General features: G+C 40.0%; 1 protein-coding gene and 1 long non-coding RNA gene across 2 annotated transcripts; both read left to right on the top strand.

Moving 5' to 3' along the window:
- Positions 1-5,585: 5,585 nt before the first annotated feature.
- LOC307028175 (uncharacterized protein) lies at positions 5,586-14,698 on the top strand. Its single transcript, XM_079662973.1, has 3 exons — positions 5,586-5,832; positions 6,788-6,959; positions 13,729-14,698. The coding sequence occupies exons 2-3, from the start codon at positions 6,788-6,790 to the stop codon at positions 14,334-14,336; spliced, it is 780 nt and encodes a 259-aa protein (XP_079519099.1). The 5' UTR covers positions 5,586-5,832; the 3' UTR covers positions 14,337-14,698.
- Positions 14,699-15,070: 372 nt separating this feature from the next.
- Positions 15,071-19,992, top strand: LOC307030052. Its single transcript, XR_013805509.1, has 2 exons — positions 15,071-15,358; positions 19,867-19,992. It is a non-coding gene; the product is annotated as an uncharacterized lncRNA (long non-coding RNA).
- Positions 19,993-24,922: the final 4,930 nt, after the last annotated feature.

Below are 24,922 nucleotides of genomic sequence, written 5' to 3'. Positions count from 1 at the left end.
GGACAAGGTTTATAGAGTGTCGGTGAGTAGTGATAGCGAGAGTACCATTAAGCTAGAGTTAATTTATTCACATTAATTCCCATCAACAAATCCATTTTATGTCTCACATGAAATCTTTATTACAAATATTACACACCAGAAAACACAGAAATATCCATGAAATAAACATACAGTAGGCTATAAACAATTAAAGGGATAATTGGGAAGGCATTACAAATGTAAATATATTTTAAATAATAAAACAATCCCACCACCACAGGTATCTACAGGAGAAGAGGGAATTCTCTCCACAAAATGTGAATGCCCACGTGGAGAATAGAAATGCAGTCATGCGGCTGCATTATCCATCTTTGCCATCCACAATTTCAGCTGCACTGACACCCCCTGTCAGTGGAAGAAACCAAAGGCAGCTAAACATACACATTCAGTGGAGGAGCTATTTCCTCCAACCAATAACTCATTCAACCCGCTGACAAGAGAGCCCACCTCCGAAGATCGTGACTGGCTGAGGAACAGACTCGGGGGCAGGTTCTCAGGAATTTCTTGGCTTCTCTCCCCCGAGCCAGAAGAGGAACACTACAGCTTGGAAAAACGTACTGTTCCTGAAATTCTCAAATCTGTTGGGCATCAAGGACCTGAGGCAATTGTGGCAAGCATGGCATTGTCTGAAGAGCAACAGAGGGCAATTCAGGTGGCTACCACTGGTCAGCGAACCAACCCAAACTGGCATTTGTTCAGGAAAGGAAGGTTGACTGCCAGCAACTTTGGAGCTGTCCTGAGGTCAAAGCGTGTGACTGCTTCCCTTATTGCCAGGGTGCTAGGGCAACAACAGGCCCTTGATGGTGTTTTGTCGGTACAGTGGGGGACTATGAATGAATGTGAGGGCGTCAGGGCATTCACCACTGCAACCCAGATGCAGGTCCATGAGTCAGGTTTGTGGCTCTCCCAATCAGGAGTGTTGGGGGCATCTCCAGATGGTCTGGTAGGGTCTTCCGCTGTGCTGGAGGTAAAGTGTCCCTACGGAGCCAGGGAAATGACAATTAGTGAAGCATTGCAAATCAAGGGCTTCTGTGTCAGTAAGGAAGGAGAAACTTTCAGCCTGTGTGAGGAACATCCTTACTGGCACCAAGTGCAAGGTCAGCTTCACCTCACTGCAAGGAAGAAGAAATAATAAAATTGTGAATTGTTTTTAATTTACATTTACTCGCCTTTGCAATGTTGTGGTTGTTAGAGTGTTAGGTTTCCTGTCAGCTCGTCTGTTGGGAAGATATAAAATATAGTTTCATGGAAGTCACACCGTCACATATACTGTAAGAGCATTAAGACATACAGTACATAGGCTAAAACAAAACATCTAAAGATATAACCTTGCGCTTTGATAAGTCTCGTGAACATTTTCACTATTTTGACATTTTTATAGATGAAAATTGAACTAAAGAAATAAATGGTAGATTAATCCATATTGAAAATAGGTGTCAGCTGCTACACTAATTATAATAGTTATATTTCTTAATTAATTAAGATAAGATATTACTGTATTGATCCCAATTTGGTAAATGTTTGTGTTGCAGCAGCATAACAAGTAAAACAAAATATAATTTATTATATATACAAAAGTATGTGAGGGATGGAATATTAAATTGAATATAAATGTAAAATGTACATGTGATTTTACGTCCAAGAGAAGCTATGGAGCAGAGAGTTCTCTGCCAGCCAGAGGTGATTTGTTATTAGTTCAATATGTCAAACTGATTTCCCTGACTACAATCTTTAGTTACATGGTGAAACGTTATGCTGCTTGTACTAATAAGACTTATCATATAAGCCACACAGGTTTTAATAGGATGTATTCATTATCTTTACTTGTGTTGCGGTCTTTTCAGCAGCGCCATCTCTATAACGGCGATACAGTCACTACCCATTATTTACATTTCACCGTGACATGGACAAAAATGTAACGTCAGCTTACCTCATGGCACGAATCCAGACTCTCCTTTGGAAAACATTGGCCGGGAAACGATAGAACAAGCACGTTTCATGCGAAGACCTGTGGCTGCAACCCGGAGCAAACCAACAAACCATTGCGTAGCTAACTAGTAGAGATAGCTTTAGCTAACGTTAGCCAACGAAACGAACTGCCGAGTAAAATTGGAAAACACTGGTAATTAATTATTCTATAATTTGTAAAACTACGGTGTTAAAAACGACAATTTCAAAAATACAGATTCTAATGGTCAGATATAGATATACAGATTCTAAAGATAGGCAGGTACTTGCTTTTAAGCAGAACACAGGGGAAAACAAACTTAGCGGGAGTGTTTACGTGTTCGGCGTAATGACGTACAACAGCCTCGACAATTTCTGTAGTCCTATTCAGCCATTCGGTAACAACCATCGTTTTTCAGACACGTAAACTCTTCAAAAATCCCCAGTGGGGTCACTGCTGATGTATTTAATGTCGTAGAACAAAACGTCAATTACCTCTTAAATTTGTGTCAACCACAGACCTTATTTCGAGCTATTTTCCAAAACCCTATGGAAAAAATGCATTGCTTTTTGAGGAAGGAACCGGAAGTGCCAAAAATGCTAACTTACTTCCGGGTTTTACGACGCGTCACTGCGGTTCTCTATAGGGTCCTATGTAGTGGCTGATGGTGCAACTATGCAAAAATATACAATGCATATACAAGAAAACACCTTTTGAATAGCCCCCCCCCCCCTCCCCTCGAGCCCAGTGTGCTCTGATTAGTCGGGACGTTGAGAGGCTCGATACAGCAAGAACAAGCGAAACTCGCCCTGACCACACAAAAAAACAATTAAAAAACAATAACTGTGGCTTGATATTGAGTAAGAAAAAGGTTTATAACGCTGTGAGTATGGGTCTGCAGAGAGCATTTCTCCGCCATCCCAACGTAGAAGTCCGAAAAACGTTTACCCATTTAAACAGTCGTGGTAGATACCTTGTTTGTTTTAAACATCATAAATACACAAACAACAATGAATACTTACAGGTTGTGTACCCGAATCTCCCGCTGGTCCAAACAAAGTAGGAACAGCATCGTTCTTCAGTGTCCTATGCTGTACATATCCGCATGAATCGCTGAAAGGTTTGGGAAGCTTTGTTTCGTGAAAGGCTGGCAGAGGGTGTGGCCTCTGGGTATTCACACATCACAGTAAGTAAATGAGAAATCTCCAACGAGGCGTTTTGGGGAGGTCTTTTCTGTATTAGAGTTTTTCTCCCTACAGGATGTACTTTGAGGGTTTTTGACTCTGCAGACCGTTTACAAAAACCTTCTGAAATGCTGTAGTGTTTTCTGAAATACTTTGGTGTGTTCTGAAATGCTGTGGTGTTTTCTGAAATGGTGTGGCGTTTTCTGAAATGGTGTGGCGTTTTCTGAAATGCTGTTGTTTTTTGTGAAATGCTGTTGTGTTTTGTGAAATGCTGTAGTGTTTTGTGAAATGCTGTAGCGTTTTGTGAAATGCTGTGGTGTTTTCTGAAATGCTGTAGTGTTTTCTGAAATGCTGTGGTGTCTTGTGCTTCAGGGCCACCGTAAAAGGTGTTCCTCGCAAATACTTGTTTGCATAAATGGTAAACAAACCGTTTGAGACCCACTGAGATAACTTACACTAAAGTGAACTATCTAAACACTGAGAGAGTCCTTACCTCACTGAGCTAAGGTTATACGATCCTCTCAGTCTGACAGGAGAGGACTCTCCTCCACCTTGGTGTAGAAACAGCTCTTTTTTATAACCGTTAGCATAGCTAGCTAACCAGATGCTAACAACAACATTCCACGTTACCGCTCGCGCACTCTCAAAATGCGCTCATGCCACACACACACACACACACACACACACACACACAAACACACACACACACACACACACACACACACACACACACACACAGCCGAGCTTGAATGAAACACAGAGACCCAGAAGTACTGGGCTTTCATCTAAACACACAGCCACCTAATGATAACAAAACAAATGTCGGGGGTCATTGGTCAAGCAACACACCAATCAGAGGTTGCAGTCGGATAATCCAATAATCAGCTCCTAACGTCTAACCCTATCGTCTATTCCTTGACTTCTGAGTGAAACGTCACGGGGTTAAGGGATAGTGGATAGGAGAATTCTAAAGGATTTAGTAGAAGAGACTGCGGTGCTTTAGAGAATCCGACTGCACTTTCACTATCCAACGTATTTATGATGCGCCAGCGGACATCACCTTAACACCGAATTGCGTGGTGGAGTCACGGAATCTTTTATATTTGCGTGTCGGCACCACGCAAACCACCCCAATGTAAAGTGAATGAGGCTCGTTTGTCGTGGTGCACACACGCATTTCTACAACGTCCTGCAGTGAGCTTTTTATTCTATAAAACGTTTTAAAAATCTACTTTATAGCTTGTAGTAACTCACGGAAGGCTTCTTTTATTTTATTTGTATTCATAATCATTTTTATTTTTCGTCAGAATGTATTATGGTGCATTATTTACCAATGTTTGTTCTCAAAAAACGGTGCATTTTTATTAAATTAGTTATTTTTTAAGGAAGGCCAGAGCTTCAGCTGTGTCAACTAGATTGTTCCCTTTAGTTTACGTTATTTAAAAGACAATTACATTCATATTTGATCATTAATAGTAATAATAATCATTTTTTTATAACAGCGATAAACCAGAAGAAGATGCCGTCGTTACCACGGCAACGTTATGTCGCGCTTGACGGCAGTGACGTAGCCACGTGACGTTGCCCACGATCACGTCACTTTCATTCATTTCATCTCACAACGGACTACAGTAAGTATCTAAAATCAAGGGGAGTTTATTTCTTTAAAACACAAAATGATATTACTTTTATTTATTCCAATGTAGCACAGTCTCTATAGCGTTTCATTCCTGGATATTATGTTGAGTATGTAGTGTGTTTAGCTTTCACAATAGGCTACGCGCAAGCTAGCGGCCACGTTCAGCTAGCCTCCGGCTTTCCGGTCAAAGTTTGTAGCTGGATAGCATTTATAGTTTATACAGCTGGATAGCATTTATAGTTTATACAGCTAAATGACATTAGCTGTCCCCGGCACAGTTGGATAGTGGAGGTGTCTGTTAGAAAAATATGTTTAAATGCTTGTATTTGCCCATGTGTTGTAAAGACAGCTTTCAACACAGAGTTGTAATAGTGGAATCGGCGATGGATTGGAACAGAAAATGTGGACCTGGAGTTTTTCCAGAGGATTTGACTGGCCAGTGGGGACATTGGGATTTTTACATTGTACAATTAAAATATATAGTAGAAGATATAAGATATATAAATTATACTAAATTATTATTGCATAATAGAGTAATGCACAGATTAATTATTATTGCACTCTCTTCATTTTGTGTATTGTTTGTATATTGTGTCTGTATTGTTTGTATGCCATGTCCCTCATAATATAAGAATATGCACAGTATAAATTATACTAAATTATTATTGCATAATAGAATAATGCACAGATGTTACTGTTATTCTAAATAATCCTGATCATGTTTTTATTTTTCCTGTTTTACAGCTTCTTTACAACTCTATATCACCAACACACACATATCCACACAGACACACACACACACACACACACACACACACACACACACACATATAAAACCAACTGCACTTTTAAGAGCCACTCTCTCTCTCACTGTCTCTCTTTCTATCACTCTCTCACTTTCTCTTTCAATCACTCTCTCACCTTCTCTTTTTCAATCACTCTCTCTCACTTTCTCTTTTAATCACTCACTCTCTCACTCCTACAAATGGCTGGAGGGTCCCAAAAAAAGACCTGCCCAAGCTGTAGGCAAAGTATTTACTGTGGTAATCAAATCTGCCCCGTATGTAACCATACATAGCCCAAAAATGTGAGACTGAAAAAGAAAATAGAAAAATTCCAAAGCCAGCAGCAGCAGTGGTTGTCATCAATGACAAAAAACCGAGTCAAGTCCCACGTTATTGATGATGCCGCCATTCTGGTATGTAGTTTACAGAATTATCTCATTCACCAAAAGTGTGAAAAGTAGTTTTATTACTTTGTCAGAGGATTATAAATTAACTGGTATTGCTTCACATCCACAGTATTAATTGTATCATTAAAGGTAGGGTATGTAAGTTTGGGAAACCAGCTCGAGTGCGCTAGGATTTGAAAATACACAGCCGTAAAAAATCTGCCACTTCCTTACCGAGCTCCTCCTCCAACACACACGAACGCGCACATGACCAATGAGTCCACGAGATAAGTTTGTGCACAGATGGAAGGCTGACAGGCACGTAGTCCGTCCAGTTATACAGCCGGGCCGGCTAAAATAATTAGTCGTGCTCTTTACAGTGCTACGGCTTCCACAGATGAATTTTTTTTATGGATTTTTTGTCAAAACACTTCGGATATTCATAGCTATTGGGATGTTAAGAGCATTCCATGGAATATAACAAAAAGTGTATCTCGAGCCGGTTTCTCAAGCTTACATACCCTACCTTTAATGAGAATATAATTCATGATTAATGATTTTCAAACAGAATTAACTATTATGTGTAGGAAGTTTAGGAAATGTCTCATAAGTTAAAAATCCCAAATGTATTCAACAAAATATTATGAACAAATCATTGTTTTTATTATGATGCCAGGATATTAGTGTAGATGATTTATTTTGATGCTACTTCAGGGCAAGCTTGCAGATAAATTCAACAAATGTAAACAACAGTTTTGTGTATTTATCTAATTGATCTCTCTACCTCTCAATAATTACTTTCCCAGATGGAAAAGTTGCATGCCCTTGGCTTGAAGCCCTTGCTGCTGTTGGCGTATCCCCCTAGCAAGAGGGTGGCATCTAAAACAAAGGTGTTGATGCCCACGCATGCCCAGCTGACCACATACACCAAGACATGCCTCGAAAATGTGGAGGTCATCTACAATCTGATGGTTGCAGGTGAGATTGCATTTATTTAATAACCATCTGCACGAGTCACTCATGCATATATTGACTATCTGTTATACAATGCGTGGTGTTGATTTGTCCTGTTTATTTCAAAGCAACAAAGAGAGTCATTTTAAAAATCTGGGGTCTCATTTATAACTGTTATGTATGCACAAAACAGGGCTTGAAAGAGGTGTATGCCACTTCCCATGCAAAAGTTGTAATCTATATATATTTTTTAATTGACAGAAGATTATGGTGACAGGGGAAATTGTCTATGCATATTGTGAGGTGGTGAATTGAAGCCAGATTGTATAAATACATGTTATAAGCATCATTATACATACAACCTCTCACATATTTAATTTCAGTTAATATCACACGTTTCTTAAAGATCCTACATTCAAACCATCAGTGTTATTTGTGCTTGTGAGCCATAACTAATTCCATAAGCATATTTCAATTGTAAAAGAAGTAAGCCAACTCAAATCTAGATAACAAGATAACATGAAATAGCAGTAAACAATAGCAGAACAGATGCAAGTACCAGACTGTGTCTACAATGCGTTCTGTGGTGCACAAAGAGCGCACTGAAGACACTCCGGCCCCCACACACGTCTTCTCAAGTGACCTGACCCAGCACATCTTTCCCACCTACACATATGGATAGAAAAGTCTAGAAATAAAGCCAGTGACAGCTCTCGCACAATCTCACATATGAGTCTTAATTATATTGCAGGCCAAAACTTAAATAAATACATTTTGTTCACTTATCAAACTTCCATTTTCCAATGATAACCCAGTGTGGGTGATACCATTGACTTTTGCAAATATTGAAGCGATCAGTTTGATTGCTGTAAACATTTATAAACATACTCAATCAATTTGAGTTTTTTTTACAGTTTAGGTAGATTAGGGTTGCCTTTTTTTGCATGTTTTGCACATTGGCCTAATTTCATATTTTATAATGTATGTGTGTGTATTCCATGTTCCTGTTTTCAAACATTCAATATCCAAAGGTGTTATTGTCATATGCACAGCTACAGCGTAGTTGTTGCCAATGACAATCTTAACTCCCAGGCTCCTCCAACACTGCAGCATACAAACAGTACAAGAAGAAATAAAATAGTGCAACAAGAAACTAGTCCAACAACGTAGGTACAAAACTAACATGCAGGAATAAGTCAAATATTTACATCTAAAATAGAATAAGATGAAACAGAAAGTAAAATGAAATACTAATATGGGGAGTAGGGATGTGCATCTTGAAGGATTATTTGAATTATTTCAAGTATTAAAGTACCGTGTTATGGCAGGAAAGTTAAATCTGGTATATTCATTTTAATGTCACCTTATATATATTCATGTGTGTTAAATTTGAAGGGACAAAGTATATTTTTCCTCCCCAATATATTGAGGTGAAGTCTTTGTGTTCAGAGAGGGATGTGAGCAGGGGACATCCTTATTTGGGGATAGCTCCAAAACTCTGGAATATTTCCCTCATAAAAGAAGAGGGTGCGTTACACATGCTTAGGGCAAATGTGTGTGTTTTCATTGCAGTAAATATATGTGCTGCGTGATTACTGTTCAACTATACCTCTGTTTTTATTCTTTCATGTGTGGGTACTAAATGGCTACAAACATTGTGGAGAAATTAGCTTAAACATGTTTTATTACTCTATATGAAATGGAAGCAGCTTTTATGACAGGGACGAGAGAGCTGGGGGAGGGGACATTCTTCTTAAGATTTTCAGCATGTCAATTGTCAGGGAAATCTACTTATTTTAAATAGATGTTTGTGGTTAATTACTTTGTATTAATAATAACAGTATGTGTAAAGGAAGCTGGAAATATACAATGTGAAACCTTTTATTTGAAGTAAAGATGTGAATAGCTCAAATGGCTGGAAAGGCTGCAGGACAAATTAGTGTGTTCTCTATATTGGGCCTGTGTGAAGCTTGACTATTTGAAAAGCATCTCTAATACTGCTTAAGAGCATAGGTAATATGTTCCTCGTTATTATTGATATGAAAGTAATTTACATGTATTACGTATATTTAGCCAACTATAACAACTATATCTTAAAACATACTTTTAACTTGTGTGTGGTAACCTGAGGGGGGGAAGATGGACACAGGGACAAAGGGCCATAAAGGGGATGTGTGTGTGCTGGCTGCAAGATGTGAAATAAGATAAGGAAACTTGTTATTTAGAGCAGGTTCGTACCAGACACCAAAAGTTATCTGGTTTTCGTCAAACTGAAAGAGACTTTTTGTTTCCCGGTTTCTTCTGCTGTGTCGCACTGATTGGGTGCGACAGGCCATGTGTTGGTCTCTCCCAATAAGATGACCTCTGGGGGAAAGCACGCACACACCTCCTCCTGTGTTTTTAGTATGAAAGCCTGTGTTTTCCTTTGGTTCGCGCTCTTGTTTTTGACTGGCCGTTCCTGAGACATGTCTCACACGGTGGTAGAACCTGAGCCCGGAGTACTCTGCAGAGTGCTTCGTGATAAGGTGAAGTATTTGTATGTTTGCACCATTAAAGCAGATTATTGTTTAACCCTTATCCTGGCTGCTTTGAATTTTTCCTTCTTTTGAGAACCCGCTCATATAAGAACGGCGGAGCAGAGATTCTGCCCCAACAATCTCCATCACTGAGGCCGATGCGATGCGCATCTCGATACGTTGCCAACGATACGATACATTAACGATACATTTGAAACACCAAGCGATGCGATACGATACGATTCACCCCTGTTGCGATACAGTTCGATACGATTTTATTCAACATTATACGATACGGGGCGATACGATGCGATTCAACACGATGCAAAATAATGATACTTCATTATGGTACAACAGAGGATTTTTGTTTTATTCCTTATATTAAGCAAATCATACATTAACAAAAAAGTGCTTTACATATTTGGTTCTCTCTACTAGCACTGCACATCCCATCATGCTGTTTATTTTTTACCTTTTTTACCTTAAAAAACTCTCCAGAGTACAATTCTATAACACCTCACAGTTAAACAATTTAAAGGCCATGTAATGCATCTAACACAGGTGTTTTTTAACATGTAGTTTAGATATCACCAGAATAAAAATAAATAAAAATGTTTAAAGTTTCGTCATAATTAAATGACATATACGTTAAAAACCGATGTTGGTTCCGAAGTTTGCCGAGTACGCCCCCGATCACTCCCGAACGAGCGGTGACGTCACACGTTGCAAACATTGCCATTTGATCAAATCAGTCCAAATGGCAAGCAACGCGATAACTTCAGACATCGACAGCGACCGATCATTCAAGCTCAGATTCGGTGGGTTATCTGGATTCAGTTACAGAAGTAGAGAGTGAACCAGCTGGCCTTTCACTTCAAGGCATCTTGCCTTATAAGTACGAGCCTCCTGCCCAGCAATCGAACAACGAGGCAGAAACTTGTGAAAGAGAAGCGGATTCCGCAGCCGGCGAGACTCGAGTCGGCAATACTGAATGGTAAATTCTGTTTTATTTAATTTGACCTGCACTAAATGTCGATCTTAATTTGTCATCTGTTCCTCACACGTCCGGCAGATATTGTTTTGTTTTTTAATGTTATGTACAATATTCAGGTGTACATGTCAATGCTGTGAAAGCATGCCCACTGCAGATGAATGTGTATGCTGCAGAGAGATCTGGCAGGTGATGGAACAAATAGACAGTTTGCAACCTACTGACCAGATAGCAGAGTCCTGCATCGGGTCGGGTATCCGTGGGTACCCGACGGGTGACCCGCAAAAAAGGTGATTTGCGGGTGGTATTTTTTCAAATGCTTTTTTCCGGGTTCGCTTCTGGGTAAAACAAAGATGATGAGGGTCCGGTTGCGGGTGTTGCATAATAAATATATTTAAACAATAATAATTTAGTTTAATGTTTAAATCCTCAGACCTCTCCTCCGCGGTACCGAGCATAATCATAACCTCTGCAGTGCATCTATCTGCTGCTGAGCGCACCACATTCTGAATGGCTGAGGTGAAGCTCTCTATAGCGGAGAATACAGCATTTTCAATAACTCTTCCTCAAGAGCGAAATCCAACGTCTGGGAGGCTTTTGGTGTCATCCTAGATGGAGAAAATAAACAACATCCCAGGCTTTTTGAGCCAAATATGCAACTGCGTGTGTTAATAATTGCACGTTGTCACTGCTTATATATATGCGGGTTCGGGTCGGGTTGCGGATCATGTGCCGGCGGGTCGGGTCGGGTTGCGGAACTAATTGGCAATATGTGCGGGTAGTGGGGCGGGTTCGGTACTGCACGTCACGGGTGCGGGGCGGGAGCGGGTCTTGAAAATCAGACCCGTGCAGGACTCTGCCAGATAGAAGACACCGAAGAGAAACCAAGGTGCATTATTAGCCACCCAGGCTTTAGAGAAGGCTGTCTCAGTGTTTGGACACTGAAAATAGCGTATCTTCAATACAAACAACAACACAGAGCAGTTGATGGCCCACTACACCAGTAAGTAAATATTGATTGACCCAACTGCCTATTGCAGCTTTGCTTTCATATAATACTTTTAGTCGCTACAGATATGGTACACTTTTAAAGATACCATTAAACTCTTTCAAGCAGTCAAAAACAGCTTGGCTTTTATTTTTTCTGTGTATGCAAGTTCAATGTATGCTTGGGAAAAGAAACAACTACACATGTGAGGAAATATATAAGAGGTCTATGATTCTGTCAAGCAGTCATGTATAACCTCATATTTATTTTGTACAAGTAAAATACAAATATCATGTTATAAGCCAATTTGTAACCATTGCTACATAATAGTACTACATAACATTTTATTTTTCTCCAAATATATTTATAATCTGTATACTTTTTTTTCATTAGGAAGTATCGATATACAGCTTATCGACAGTTTGTACGTTGGTGCTGGGGTGTACTCGGCCCAAAAATCAGAGTCCCGCTGCCTGCATGTGCTGTAACCGAGATACGGAAGACTTACCCTGAACCGGGAGGCCGCTATCAGGGATTTCAATGGCCAAATCTGTAATTTGACATAAGTTATGCAGCTGAACTGGTTAAAATGGTTTCGCATGATGTAAATAATTTACAAAGTACATCATTTACAATATTATTTTTCCAAAGAAACATGTAAATATAACAACATTTTCCAAATCGCAAATTTGTAAGATTGTATTAATTTACTGTTTGATAAATAAAAAAGGGTTCTTTTGTTAATTTTTCACTTGTAACATTTTATTTTTATTGCAGTGTACATTAGTCTATTTTGGTATATGTGCGAGCCCACAAATAATTAAAAGTGGTAAAAATAATAAAGATATTCAGACGTAATTCATTTTTGGCCTTACTTATTTCACTTCAACTTTTATATATTTCAGTCACTAGGCAAGTTCACTGTACTCTGGTGACATTTAGCTCAAGCTGGCATAACACCTGTAGTAACTTAATTCTGACCCGAGTTTTGTGCACAATCTTCCAGCACCCATGATCAATGTTTATAGCAATCAGGAAACATTCACAGCTCACAACTACACATCGCTTCCCCATCATGAATTGTTAGATAAAAAAAGTTTAGCGAGGTCCGGTTACACATATGTTGAGCGAAAATAGCGGAAGGATACAAAACAAACAATCCAGACGAGGCTGGTGTTTGCCACGTGTGACGTCACACAGCTGGGTTAATGGCTGGCAAGCTTTTTGCTACCGGAGCGGAATAACACGGGAAAGTGGCACACATTTCATGTTATTTGGGGGGTATTTATGGAAAGAATAATTGATGTTGATATGTCAAATGAAACAGTGGAAAGTGATGAAGCGATTTATTAACACAGAATAACATTTATTTTGGACATTACATGGACTTTAAGGATGCATTGCCTATGATTAACAATGCGCTAATAACAACTACAATAGTGCAATGCCCATACAGCTGCCAGCCTGATGTGCTTAACACTCATCCAAAGGCTAACTCACCAGTGAGCAGCACCAGTGAGCAGAAAGCAGTGGGTTCTATATGAACAATAAAGAATACAAATAACCTTTCACAAACAGCTCTTTCATAACTGCTTACAGTACGGAAGACATTTAAACTATTATTGGCCGTCGCAGGCTGCTGTAAACTAAACACCACTCTCTCTGCCAGAACACCTCACTGAGTGATTTCACTCATATATCTAACTTTCAGGTTTCTCATTTCAGCCGCAGCCATGTCGCCTCATGTGCGTCGCTAAATTCCTCGTACTACTAAAGCGGCACGGCATCGTTTACAATTTGCGAGCGATTTTTCAAGTTGACCGTCTTTCTTGAAAAATCCGAAGTGTTGTCAAACGTTTGATTTATAGGTATTTTTCGGTACGCTGTGTTTCTCTTTCTCTTCGACTTCCATGTGTGTTGATAACTGAGACTCTCGGCCTCCCTAGTGCGAAGCAATAATCAGAGATCGTCTCTACTGAGTGCTGACAGGATGAGGGGATATTATATGAATGAATCGTTTTTTTACCAATGCAAAGACGCTACAATCGATGCATCGCGAGTTCAACCCAAACTGTAGCCGATGTACAGTCTTTCAACCGGTGCACTCGCATCTTGAACGTTTATGCCGGTGCACCGATGCGAATTGGTGAATCTTAACATCCCTAATGGGGAGGCATGAATGAAATGGTTGTATTAACAGATGTGGATATGTATAAATATATATGAACAGATAACTAACCAATGCAACATTTTGGTATTATACATAATAAATAAATAAATATGTTGGCTTTTAAACAGATTTGTACTGCAAACCCTTTGTTGGTTGGACAACACTCAACCCAGATCAAGAAGAGACCCCTGACACACCAACACCACCCCAAGACCCACCCAACCCAACCGATAGCTATATCTTACATTTGGTGCCATGTGATCAGCAACCAGGGGAAACAGCAGACCCACCACCACACCAGGCTCCCATCACCCACCCACAACCACACCAGGCTCCCATCACCCACCCACCATCACACCAGGCTCCCATCACCCACCCACCACCACACCAGGCTCCCATCACCCACCCACCATCACACCAGGCTCCCATCACCCACCCACCATCACACCAGGCTCCCATCACCCACCCACCCACCACCACACCAGGCTCCCATCACCCACCCACCACCACACCAGGCTCCCATCACCCACCCACCATCACACCAGGCTCCCATCACCCACCCGCCACCACACCAGGCTCCCATCACCCACCCACCATCACACCAGGCTCCCATCACCCACCCACCATCACACCAGGCTCCCATCACCCACCCACCATCACACCAGGCTCCCATCACCCACCCACCATCAAACCAGGAACCATCACACCAAATCCCACCAAAGCGGAAGCAACGTAAAAGAACCATCAAAATGAAAGGTATGTTTAGCTTGTATTCTACTCATTTAGATGCCACATAAGCATCAGTAAGTTAATGTTGCGATTTTTGTAGACGTTCCAAACATTGATTTATTAAAGGCCGGACTCATATTTGCCTTCAAATGTTATGCATGGATGCTATATTAATGTTTAGCACACATGCACATTTTGGAGTTAAAACAAAGACACAACAGAGTAACCTGTATGTATGTTGTCTGATAAGCTGAAGTCACATTCATTAAAACCTTTCTATACTTTATAATTGAATGGAAAGCTTGCACATCCTTGCTTAATGTAATATAGTGCTACAGAGCCCAAGTCCCAGTGTAATGAATATAAGACTAAAACATATCCAATCAGTAGCAAGCAATGTAAGATGTAATCAGTCCATTAGCAGACACAGCAACATCCCGAAGGAATGGCAGAGAAGCTAAGATTTTGAATAAAACCACGTGTAGACTCTGAAACTTCTGTGATTTCTCAGTCGGAAACACTAAATGTGCTTATGTCACACAGTGGAAATGTTTGTGCATTCTGAGTTGAGCCCTATACAAAACGTACTTTACCTGTTCTGCACATTTGTGCAAATAATGTATTCCATACAATTACAGATTGCTCTCACAACCAACTCGAGGTGTTCCCTGTCCGCGACAGGACAAGGAACCGGAAGGTAGGATAATGATTACCTGGATGACAGTGTTTGCTGTTGGGGAACTTTTCTGAATGTGTATAGCAATTACTTTATCTTACCTTGAAGGAATGCTGTTGTCCAATTCACAATATTAAGCTATTATTGTAAACATCCTGTAAATCCCTCTAGTCGGTCAGATGTCTTTTTTCATGACTATCTTTTTAAATATATGCAAACTATTCTAACAATACATATATTATAAGTACTTGTGAAAGTTCAACGTTCAAATAACATACAGATGTACAATGTCTTTGTCTGCCTGCCACAGGGGGGACGGAGCACCTTTACCAGTGGGAGCTCTGCACCATTTGGTATGTTAATTTGCTTTTGTACAATTAAATCTATGTGTGCTGTTAACATTTGTGGTAATTGTTGGCACGCCATTATCTTAGGTGGCATTTGTTAAAGAAAAATGCAAAAAGTTCTGCTGTCTGTACCACCAGCTATACACAAGTTCCTTAATCTACAGATGTGCAAATTAACAACAGTGACAATCAAGTGGTGAAACCGTAAACTACAACAAAGGGTAATATATCAGTACCCTATTATTGGGCAGATCAAATTGTAACGTAACAAACGCATCTATCAAATGCTATTTGATCCCTTATCTTGGAATACAATGTGCCTGTCGGAGTAGTTATTATTCACTTGAAATGTTCTGCTGTAAGGCTCTAGGGATGCAATGATTTTACATTTTGATGCTATGATAATAGTCTGAGGAAACATCACCTTTGTCAGGGTTTTACAATTATTACACTAAGGATGGATGAATGTGTACTAGGCATGGGCGGTATCATTTTTTTCATACCGTCATACCTTGCTGACATCATACCGTGGTATACGGTATAGGACGGTATCAGTCCCAATTTAAGGGGTCATTTCTCCCCCCAAAAAATGTTTTACTCACTATATCAACAGCCCCACCAAAAATATTTTCCACCAGCCGCCACTGACGGTATGACTTGGGTCGACTTGAGTGAGGTGGCGTTCGGCGGCAAATAAATGTTTCGAACGGTATATTATATGTTCGGTGTAAAATGCAGCCCGAGCCGGTAGACGCTCGCAAAGTGCCGCGAAGTGCGCGCAAGTGCAAAACAAGGGCTGCATACATCACACATTGTGCAAATGGCACATTTTGAGATCGGATACAGGACGCGTTTGTAGATGTCCGACGTTGTTTCCATAGTGAGCTAAGTTAACAATATATCATCATACATAAACATTTTCCGGGAGTAAATACTTGACTTATTGAATAAAGTTTGCTATATTCACTAACTAGTTTGGCAATATTATTCCGTGCATGTGTTAAAAACCTTATTTCCATTTGATTCATTGGATTACTCGCGTGAATGTTTAGCACGTAAATGCTTTCGTTTTTAAAACCGTCCGACCTCGACTACAAAACCATCAACCAGTTGCATAGGATTAAAAAATGTCAACACTCACTCACCCCGTCTTAAACATTCCCAAAGAAGTGCCTCTGTCTCTCGTTGTGCTGGATGAAGTCACTGGCGACGAGTAAACCCAAAATAGTCCCAAACAGGCGCAGAGGCATTTTTCTTTTTTACTAGTTGTCCGAGTTCGGGGCCGGCAAATGCTGCCGCCATCTTGCTCAGCTCAGCTCTGTGCTGAGCTCTGAGAGCGGGAAAGACGGACTGCCCTCCCCTGCCCTCTGCTGGCGCGTGCTGTGCATTACAACCAATGTCGTCCCTGTCAAAACTCCTTGTCAGTGTAATACAGTGGTTCTCAAAGTGGGGGGCGCGCCCCCCCTGGGGGGCGCAAAGGCATACCAGGGGGGGCGCGAGAGACCAGGAGGAAAAATGTAAAAGATAAAAAAATAAAAAATCATAAATTGAAAAATTATTTATTCGAAAATAATATGATGCAGTACTATTACGTCTGGGTCTCTGTGTTTCATTAAAGCTCGGCTCTGTGTGTGTGTGGAACGAGCCATTTTGTGTGCGCGAGCGAGAGAGAGAGAGCGCACTGGTACCGGGGATCGTTGTTGTTAGCTTCTGGTGCTAGCGAGCTACGCTAACGGACATAAGGAGCTTTTTCAACAACAAAGTGGAGGAGAGTCCTCTCCTGTCAGACTGAGAGACTCAGTGAGCTAAAGCAGGGGTTCCCAACCTTTATTGTGCCAAGGACCGGCAGATACATTAAAAAAAATTTGCGGACCGGTTGTCAATTTTAGCTGATTTTAATATTTACTCACCAGCAGGTGGCAACAGAGGCTAATTATTTTTAACAGCCTGAAGAAATACTAATATGCATCCAAAACATATTAATAACGTTTAAAACCAGGATACAATTAAAACAAAAAATTAGGACCGCTTTACAAATATTAATATAATATATAATATAATATAGCCTAATATGGCAATATAAGGCTGTTACATTGTATGTAACAAATAATAGAACAATATGCATCCAAAACATATTAACAACGTTTAAAACCAGGATACAATCAAAACAAATTAGGACCACTGTACACATATTGATATAACTGAAATGTCAGGGAGACCCCTAGGCTTGTTTGCCAGCCATAATAACGTCATACCGGGGCGTTCGTTCCGGTGCACTCCGACAGCATTTAGAACTACATCGAGATTAAGATTAAACTAACTTATTTTGGGAACACCCACATACCTATGGAGTTGGCCAGATGTGTGTAATTACTGTTCATGGTAATTTGAAAACAAATGCCGTTGTTGGACACACACAAACACACCGAACATACACACACACACAGCGGAGCTGAGCAGAGCACATACACACACACATCATGTGCCTTTGTGACCGGACATTTCCTTCATACAACGAGTAATAGGGGTAATATTCAGGCCGTTCGGTGTGTGTGTGTGTGAAACGTAGCAGCCTGCAGTGGGGAACACAGTGAAGGCTGTGTGTACACGCTGGTGCTGCACTTCTCAGAGGCTGCCTCCTGATGCTGCAGCCATTTCATGAAGTGAAGGAGGTTTTACAAATAAAAAAAATAGCTCTACACCCCTGGCCGCAATGTCCTTAAAATGAAGTCCGAGTTCGAAATATATCTCAAATAATGTATGCACTGCCACTTCCCCACATAAACATAACAGTCTGCGATTAAACGGTTGTCTCCTGTGTGCTCCACTTCCTATTGGCGCACCGGTAACTTTCTCTGTGCATAAATGAACAATGATAAAATATTTTTAAATATTTCTAATTCTGCAAATATTACGATAAACTCACAGCCATTTCGCGGCCCGGCAGTAACACCTCCACGGCCCGGTACCAGTCCGCGGACCGGGTGTTGGGAACCCCTGAGCTAAAGGACTCTCAGTGTTTAGATAGTTCACTTTAGTCTAAGTTATCTCAGTGGGTCTCAAACGGTTTGTTCACGATTAATGTAAACAATTATTTCTGAGGCACACGTTTATATGATCATTATAGTCATAAAAAAATAAGAGAATAAATGAAAAACAGGTATGAAATACTATATGGCAGTAAAACAAGAATAACGTTTAAAAGGGTGATTTGTAAAATATCCATAAAGAAAAAGTAAATCTGTTTACAGTTCTGTTTCATATGGGTGTTGAGAGAGGTATCCATAGATCTCTTCATTTTGCTCTCAAAGTGCTCCAGATTGATGCATTTAACTTCAATATTTAAAAATAAATCTTCCCGGGGGAGCTTGCCCCCGGACCCCCCTATGTGAGGTCCACACACCACCTATAAAAATAGCACTTTACCCTATGCCGTGAGCTGATTATCGAGCCTTCATTGTAACTTTCTCACTGTGTATATGCGTGGGGAATGTTGCAGTAGAAAATTCCACTGTAGCGCCCGGTACATTAATGGGAAACCCTAAATGTTTGAGCACCCTCTATGAAACGTCAAGCTACCCCACAGCACCCCCAAAATAAATTTCTGGCGCCGCCACTGAGCCTGACTATTTGTGTTGGGGGGGCCCGACTTTTTTTTTTCTCCAAAGGGGGGGCCTGACAGAAAAAGTTTGAGAACCACTGGTGTAATAGAATGAATGAACGAAATACCCTGGTATACCGTAATACCGTCATACCGACCAAGCCTAATGTGTACTTATAATTTGAGGTTTTATAGGATCTTTCCACAACATTTTGGCATTTTCAGCTGCTGTGCCTATTTACCTTTATTAACCCGATTAACCAGTTTTCCATATTAGTCAAGGAGCAACAGTTGCTATAAGGAACCTTAACGTACCATAATGTAGTTGTTTAGAGAGTGAGAACAAAAACACTCAGTGTAGCTGAACTGTTAAAATTGACATTGGTTAAAGGTGGGGTAGGTAAGTTTGAGAAACCGGCTTGAGATACACTTTTTTTATATTCCATGGTATGCTCTTAACATCCCGATAGCAATGAATATCTGAAGTGCTTTGACAAAAAATCCATACAAAAATATCCTCTGTGGAAGGCGTAGTACTGTAAAAAGCACGACCAAAAAGGCTAAAATAACTGGATGGCCTACCTGCCTGTCAGCCTTCCATCTGTGCACAAACTTATCTCGTGCCCTCATTGGTCATGTGCGTGTTCGTGTGTGTTGGAGGAGGGGCTCTGTAAGGAAGTGGCAGATTTTGTCCTGCTGTGTGTTTTCAAATCCTAGCGCACTCGAGCCGGTTTCTCAAACTTCGCTGCATCCATACACTGGAATACCAAATACTTCATACAACACTGCACTTGTCTTCAAACGTTTATAAAACAGTATAAGAATATTACAGTAGCCTAATGAAAATCGATTGAATGTGTATTACTGCTCACTAATTCTTCTTCACCGTCCCTTTATTTTATTTTTTTCTCAGTGGTATGTCCTGGCCTCCATCCTGGCAAGCAGCCTGATTCCCACCCCATGCAAATTCCAAAGCAATGCAAATAAAAATGATTTGGTGTTTGTATGTAATTAAAGTGCAACAGTTTAACAACTGCAACAGACTTACATTGTTTTTGACTTGAAAGATCCCTGTATGCATTGTTTTATGGCCACTGGCAATTCATTTCACAGGTGAATTGCATATTGATGTAAAATGAAGCTCAGCGCAAGTTCTTTCAGGAAGACTGGGTATATATATATATATATATATATATATATATATATATATATATATATATATATATATATATACATTCACTCCGCAGCTGCATATAATCAGCTCATCACAGTCGTTCTCTTTAACATATTACATTTCACCTCATTCTCCAGCAGCCAATCACCGTGCTAGAGCCAAACTTTAAAATGGCAGTCAGCTGTTATTTCAGGTGTTCATGCTGCCGCCCGCCTCCTCCCCATCCACCTCCTTTCATCACATCCAGTGCCAGGAGAGCTAATCCAAAGACCTCATCACACCTCCTCTTCATCCCATCTCCTCATCAAATCCAGATCTTCAGCATCATCACCAGTGTCTAGACCCCGGGGGGTTCCCTATACAGTATGCTCACGGCTGCATTTCCCCCTTTAGATATACCATTTCAGGATCGGGGTCTAATCGCCAAAGACTTAACATTTATCGTATGGCATGTGTCAATAAATGTTCTTTAAACAAAATGAAGTCTCTCCTGATTGAAATACACAGAAGCAGCCCACAAGGGGTCCTTGAGATGATAGTACATTATTGAAAACATTAATAACAGAATGCTTAATGCACAAAACATCAAGAAATAAGTAGCCAATGCTTCAATCCTTTGAGAATACACTGTTTGTAGTCTATTTTAATTTAATAATAGATTACATTTATAAAGCGCTTTTCCTGGTGCTCAAAGCGCTTATAAGCAAGTAAAACAAAAATAACAACAAAAGTAGAAAGTGCTAAGCTAGGTGGAATAAAGGCAAGGGGTTAGTTGATTAGGAGTTGAAGGCAAGAGTGAAAAGGTGAGTTTTGAGGGAATGTGTGTAATCGGATCTATGGGAGTCCGGCTGTTTCCGCATGGACATTGTAGTTAGCCGGACTCCCTGTTTCCTGTGAAATCCGGAAAAGTTTTTTAAAAATAAAACAATACTTTATTCCGAGTTTGCTTTCTTTTCTCTTTGGAGGTCATGACATAACGGCAATATAATACACGGTTCGGCTGCATTAAATATTACACATCTGCCGTAGTTCTGTATTTATAGAGCCCTGATGAGAAGGCTTCTGGACAAACAGGAAGAACTGCCCCCAAAACTGAAAAGGTGACGTGAATCATAAATATGTCAGCAATTAAACAACATCTTAGATTTCTTTTCACGCAATACGTCTCCTTTCAGTATCAACACTAATTCGGCTGACTTTTATATTTGATCCAATTGGTAGATAGGCGATATTTACACCATAACGGTGCACAGCTGATAGAAAGCAAGCCTAGTGGTTGAAGCACGTTATTGAATTTTAATATTTTTATTATTAGATATTAATAGGAGAGACAGACAGACAAACTAATAAGTGAGAATGTGTTGGTTTGTTACAATCAGAGGCACATTTAGCAAATATGGCAGTAGCCATCGATCATCATAAGATAAGATATACTTTATTGATCCCAAGTTGGCAATTTTTTCGTTACAGCAGCATGTGTAACAGTTGTAAATATGCAGTGGTGTTTATTTGTAAATTATTTAGTATAATCACACAAATTCTGTGTTTTATATTGAATAATTCTGTGTTCTTTATTTATTGAATGTTCAATACCTGACAGTATAATACATATGTATAATATCAGTTAAAATAAGTGCTTAAACATAGCCTACAGTAGTTAACATTGCAGGAAAGCAATATATCAATACTTTGTCAGGCTTAGATATTAATAGGAGACACAGACAGATAAACTAATGGTCTAAAGGCCTCTTTTGAATAAGAAAAAAGCTATCTGCTATACTACTATCATATATCAAAAGAATCAAAGGAACAGTTCAGCGCCCCACAACTTCATTGCAAACAGTTACAACCTTGACTTTACATCAGAAAGAACAAACATTAAAGAAGTGACTAACTGCATCAATTAGGGTTAAACGTGTATTCAGCTAAAACATATACATCGCTGCAGTTATTATCCAGTGGAAAGCCCTTACCTACTGGCCTAGTTGAATGAAAGTGGTTACTTTTTTTACTTTTTTGTGGCAGACAAAGCTATTATAGTAGGAACCTGCGACCCAAGTTTTTAATCTCCGACCTTTTTCATCTCTGACCTTGTTAAACATTGAACATTCAATAAATGAGGAACAGAGAATTATTAAATATAAAACACAGAATTTGTGTGATTATACTAAATTATTTACGAATAAACACCACCGCATATTTAGAACTGTTAAACATGCTGCTGTAATGAAAACATTTCCAACTTGGGATCAATAAAGTATATCTTATCTTAAGATGATTGATGGCTACTGCCATATTTACTAAATGTGCCTCTGAACCTTGACAAGTGCATGTTTCAGGCTTATCAATTAACAACAGGAGGGGTCACAGATATAAGACCAGCTGTTAAATAAAGCTCTTCTGACCTTAGCTGTCATGTGGGTATATATTAATGAGGCCCATTATGGACACAAGCAATTTTCACCCATGTATTAATTATATGTTTTAAATTTGAGTGTTTCCTATCCCCGTAAACCTCCACGGATGTACACAGTTTAATACTGGCAACTTCTAATTATGGGAAATACGAAAACGTCTTATAAAACTACAATTACCAGTAGAGACGTGCCATAGAACATGTTGCAAAATACACATGTGTATTATAGAGAGGCGAAGTCACGCCCATCTACTTCCGGTCCATGGGACCCCGGAAGCGAAAAATTATACATTGAATTCAATGGAGAGAGAAAACGTATCTTTTGATCCCGTTTGAATTGTGCCACGAACTACACATATGATGTTTGTCAATCTTAAACAATCATTTCCATGTCAAAAAAGTCAAATTTTGTCGTAAAACTGTTGAAATATAAGATTATGAAAAATACGAGACTACAAAGACTTCAAATCCCAAATCCCATTCTGGGTCGCGTATGTGATGTCACAGGCGATAATGCTCCAAGTGGTGGAGACTCGTAATTAAAGCGAAGAAGAAGATTTCATAACTGATTTATTCCCTCCAATAAATATAAGAGATTGCTCCAATAAATTCACTTTTACAAGATGCCTGTGTGCTTTGTACCATGTTGTAATCACAAAAGTGATCATACCACTTGCTCGTTCTATCGCTTCCCGTCTGATGAAAGGACCAGGAGTCGCTGGATCAGACATATCAGGTAATATCATAGGTAATATACATGTTGTGCATGGAACATAGTCAAGTTAGCTACCTAGCTAGTAGCGACGAGTAGCGAGCACGTTAGTTAGCATTACATTACTAAGCCTTGTCATTTTTAGTAGCCTTACCATGAAGTTATTATTTTATTACATGAAGTACACCAAAATGTTAAACAGCAAGAGTAGTCATCATGGTAAGTATTTTGTGAAACATTTGAAGAGTAGCCTACTGCGCCCTCCACCGGGTGCTAAGGAAGCAGTTCAGGGAGAGTCGAAGGAAGGCAGGCAGGCAGGCAGCTTTGCATGACATTCTTCTGGACGTGTTTCATTGTGATGATAGTGAGAGTGAGTCAATCTGTTTGTTGGAAAGACAGTAGTTGAGTGATTACTGAGAGAAAATTATTAAAAGAGATAATTATTCAGTGTTGTTACTTTAAAGTGTTGTTACTGACCTTTTTCTCTTTTATTTTCTTTACCTCACCTGTAACTGCTGAGACCCTGAGGAACATGCACACTGACCTGCTCTGGCAACCTGATTTCCACTGTACGTAATAGTATTTGGTTATGGTATATTATTTATATACATCAAAGGCACAATGCACCCCCCAGAGACACACATGTATTGAGTGTGATATTTTGCATAGGTCATGTGAAATCATCTTTACATACTAGAAAACTGTAGGAGCGGCAACTTGTTTTGAAATAGAATTTTTAATATCTGATAATAAAGTTGATCTGTTGTCTTTATTCTTCTCTCTTCCCAGCTCCATCCATCACCGTTCTCTGTTCCTGCAGGTCCTGCTTGCTAATCAATGCTTTATTTTTTTACACAATTACAAATAAAGTCAATGTATTGTATGACATGAAGTTGTGCTTCATTCTGACTCAATAATAAATTCATTCTGCCTTCAACTGCAAAATGATAGTGGACTGCACCAACATCCATGTAGCTGCCCCCAGTAAGATGAACCAAGCAAAGCTGACACTCAACATACAGCTGTGCTCTTAAGTTTACATGAAGAATTTTTGAAATATTGGTAATTATTTGGAAAAAATGACTGACGATGCAGAAAACTTTTTTTATTTAGGAACAGTGGTCAGGTGAAGCATTTATCACTACATATGTGTCACACTTAAAAGGCAAAACACACTGGCCAAATACACCTCGTTTACAACTCCCCAGTTGACAGCCATGACTCTGTCTAAATTGTACCCCCCAAGCACCCTCTTCATGAGGGACGCGCATGGAGTGAATGAAAGTCCCGACCTCAGCACAGCACCAAAATTGCTGGCTGTCAACCTGCCCTGCCTGTGTAACTGCCACTGAGGATTTGTCTGCTGTCCTACGGTGGCTGTCTGGATGGCAGCTTGCTGGTCTCTGCTCAGTCGCATTGAGGCAAGAATTGCCTCAAGCCCCCGACCCCCATGCTCCTTCACCAGCTCCGGCACTTTGAAAATGGCCTGATGTTGAGGCTGCAGCTCTGGCTCAGGTGACAAAAGCCATGCCATGCCACGCTGCGCCCCTCAGTGCAGACCTGAACCAGTCTACTTCCTCAGTGGCGATGTCTCTGGCCAGTGGGTTGTAGGTCTCCTCTTGCTGTTGGTAGAGTTGAGACACCGGCTGGACTACTTTTGAAGTGCC

This window comes from Notothenia rossii (assembly GCF_949606895.1).
Source record: "Notothenia rossii genome assembly, chromosome: 2".
NCBI lineage: Eukaryota > Metazoa > Chordata > Actinopteri > Perciformes > Nototheniidae > Notothenia > Notothenia rossii.
Note: the sequence above shows the minus strand (reverse complement) of the source record. Positions and strands in the feature narration are given on the sequence as shown.